This window comes from Egretta garzetta, unplaced genomic scaffold (genome assembly GCF_000687185.1).
Source record: "Egretta garzetta isolate BGI_Z169 unplaced genomic scaffold, ASM68718v1 scaffold143, whole genome shotgun sequence".
NCBI classification, from domain to species: Eukaryota; Metazoa; Chordata; class Aves; order Pelecaniformes; family Ardeidae; genus Egretta; species Egretta garzetta.
Window position 1 is genome coordinate 105,997 of NW_009259310.1, and position 3,401 is coordinate 109,397.

Genomic DNA, 3,401 nt, shown 5'->3' on the forward strand with positions numbered 1-3,401 from the left:
AAAATATACCCAGAAAATTAATTAATCTAGAAAACTACTTTCGATTCAAAAAAATTACTGACTTCAACTTGTGGAGTGCTGATTTCTATTTATCATGCTTTTGCCCTCTTATTTATATATAAATGTCTAGGACAGTCTCAAATGAAACTAGGTGCTTATGCAACTAAATTGAATTTGCGGGATCTATTCAGCAGTACAGAAACATTCCCCAGATTTGTTTTAGCTGTAATCAGCTGTTTTCATCTAGAGTTGCTTCTTCCTGCTAAATTTAAGTAAAGGCCTAGAACCTGACTGCTTTTCACTATAGAAATTAGACAAGCTATTTTCTAAGTCAATTATTCTGCATTTGGGAGAACCCTGCATTTCTTCACATCTCGGGATATTTTATCAATCCCTGCTTCTCAAATTTTTGACAAGGGCATTGTTTAGCAGAGTGAGGTCAACGTAAAGGACAGATGGCTTTTTTTTGAGTTGCCAGAGTGCTACTCTTTGATGGGAACAGTGATTAGAGTGAGCTGAGTGCCTACAAGATTGCTGACACTGTCCACAATACAATGTTTATGTTTAGAGAATTTTTAATCAAGTAATTTCCACTGCCCTAAACTGCAGTTTCCCATGTGTTCCCACCTATCAATTCCCTGAGTAAACTGAAATGTAGTTAGATCCTTATACAATCTAAGTTCCGTAGGCTTCTAACAGACTTTCTCATTGCCCTGAGTATCTTGAATTTCACTTCCATGGTCACTGCAGCCAACATTGCCACTGATTATCAACTCCCTGACCAGTTCAACCTTGTTTGGTTCAGAATATCCAGAAGTTCTACTTTATATATCCAGCATCGGTATTAAGAATTTAGCCCTGATACCCTTAGGTTTGCTTGTGTCTGCATCCTTCAGTGCTCCCCACATGAAAAATGCCTCTGTATTTCTGTGAAGACTATGATGATTGTTATTCATGCCTATGACACCATATTATTAAAACAGAATAGATTAATAGCATACCTATTATGCAGACACCTATGGAATAACATAGAATAAATAGGCCCTATAATGGCTACCATTAAGATTAATTGTGGGGGGTATTATTACAATTAATATACAGTAATTCATTATTATTTTACAGGACAATAACAGCTATGAAAAAGGTAATTCAAATATTCAAAATTCTTTCAGTACAACATTGTTTTTAGCAGCAATAGCACCTAAAGATGACATGATTTTCTCTATATTATTAACTAGCTTGCCATAATTAGGAAACATCACCTGAGAGAGAGGAGTGAAAACATGTGAGAGAATCAAGGTCAGTGAGGAAGGAGGGGGAACTGATCTAATATTCCTACATAGTTTTGAAAATTATAAATCTCATTTTTACGATTTTCAAAATAAAGTTATCCATCAGACTAGGTTTTAGTATGTCTTAATTTTATTGCTAATGTACCAAAGTAATTTACAGCCAGGTGTAGTTCTATCATCAAAGCCTCTTCATGAATGAGAAGGAGACGTTTCCACATAGAAAAAATGACATGATTTCTTCCTTGCCAGACTTTAGTGCAGTGAGACAGTCAGCAATGAACAAGTTGTAGCATTCTTACTCAACTATATTTCCAGAAGGAAACCTTGCACTGTTGTCCATGTGCCTCTGTATCTTTAGCCTAAGAACTTATTTGTGTGCAGAGCAGCTTGTGCTTATGATCTTTCTCAGAATCTCTTTCACCTCCTTGTTCCTCAGGCAATAGATTAGGGGGTTCAGTGCTGGAGTGAATACAGCATAAAAGACAGACACTATTTTGTTGATGTTGAATGGATGGATCCTCCTGGGTCTGGCATACATGAAGAGAGTGGCTGAGAAAAAGATAATGACTACAGTGAAATGGGAAGTACAAGTGGAAAAGGCTTTTCTCCTTCCCTGGGCTGAAGGCATACACAAGATTGTTGTCAAGATACAGCAGTAGGAGAAAACAATGACCAAGAGAGGTAACAGCAGTATCACCAATGCTAATGCAAAGTCCACTGTCTCTGCAAGGGACATGTCAGTGCAGGAAAGGTTCAGGACTGGAGAGATGTCACAAAAGAAGTGGTTTATAACTTGTGGACCACAAAATGAGAGGCGTGAAATAAAAGACACCTTGACCAAGGAAATGGAAAAGCCTCCTGCCCATGAGAGAATCGATAGCTGAAAGCAGAGCTTGTGGGTCATGATAGCGGTGTAGCGCAAGGGATGGCAGACAGCCAAATAGCGGTCATAGGCCATTACAGCCAATAGGACACATTCAGTGCACATAAGGGCGATAAAGAAGTATAACTGGGTCATGCAGCTGGAGAATGACATGGTCATTCTCTGCGACCAAAACCCAAACAGAAGCCTAGGCAATGTTACTGAGACATACCAAATCTCCAGGAAGGACAAGTTCCCCAGGAAATAATACATGGGCTTTTGGAGATGATTGTTCCTTTTCACCACAAAGATGATGATTGCATTCTCAGTGATTGTTACCATGTAGGTGACAAGAAAGACCAGGTAAAGTAAGGGCTGAACTTGCAGGCCATAGGAAAATCCCAGAAGAATGAACTCATTCACAGAAGTTTGATTCTTCATTCCACATTGGGTGCCCACAGCTATCCCTGCAGGTCTCAAAGCAGAAGAAAAGCGCATGTAAGAGTTATAACAAATGAAAGTGTTTGTGAAGAATTAGGACACTTAGTAAACTGCTTCCTGTGGAAACTTTTTAAAAAGTGGAACCAACATTTGTTACAAGAAAGAAAGAAAGAGACGGACTTTCGTCTTGGTTTCCAATGACTGTTCCGTTGTTTTCAATAGCAATAGTGGAAAAACATCTCAAAACAGCTCAAAATAGCTCCAGAAAACCTCTGTAATGCACACTGTTTTCCTTTAGATGGAGTACAGAAAGGCAGAGAGACTCTGGCTGCTGATATTCACGTTGTTGAAAACAACACCACAAAATTTCAGGTAATATATAGATTAAAAAAGCTAAAACCATAGATGTAATATTAGTTGAACATATGGTTTTGCAAATATTCGACTTTCTTCATATCCTGTTAGGAAATTATCCACATCTGTATTTTTCAGTCATAGCATTGAGGTTTATCAGAAGAGGATGCTGTAGAGATTACAACTCTCTTAGCTACAGATTTTAGGAGGTTATGTTTAAGCAAGAAATTGTCAGTGAATCTGAAGGCTGGCTCCTCCAGTGTGTGACTAAATTTTATTAAACACCTGTCTTTGAAAGAGAAGAATAATTCTTTCTCATTTTCAGTTTGCACTAGTCAATATTTAAATTCAATACCCTAAAGTAGACATTGCATGGTTTTATTGAATGTTTTGCTCTAGATTCCTTAATACTTTTGGCATTAATCAAGCACTGGTAACCTAAAATATAACAT

General features: G+C 37.8%; 1 protein-coding gene across 1 annotated transcript; it reads right to left on the reverse strand.

Annotated features, from left to right (window-relative positions):
• Nucleotides 1-239: 239 nt before the first annotated feature.
• LOC104123969 (olfactory receptor 6B1-like) lies at nt 240-2,595 on the reverse strand. The gene is made up of 2 exons (XM_009636271.1): nt 1,686-2,595; nt 240-301 (listed from the first exon to the last, which is right to left on the reverse strand). Exons 1-2 carry the CDS (start codon nt 2,593-2,595, stop codon nt 240-242), a joined length of 972 nt encoding a protein of 323 aa, XP_009634566.1.
• Nucleotides 2,596-3,401: the final 806 nt, after the last annotated feature.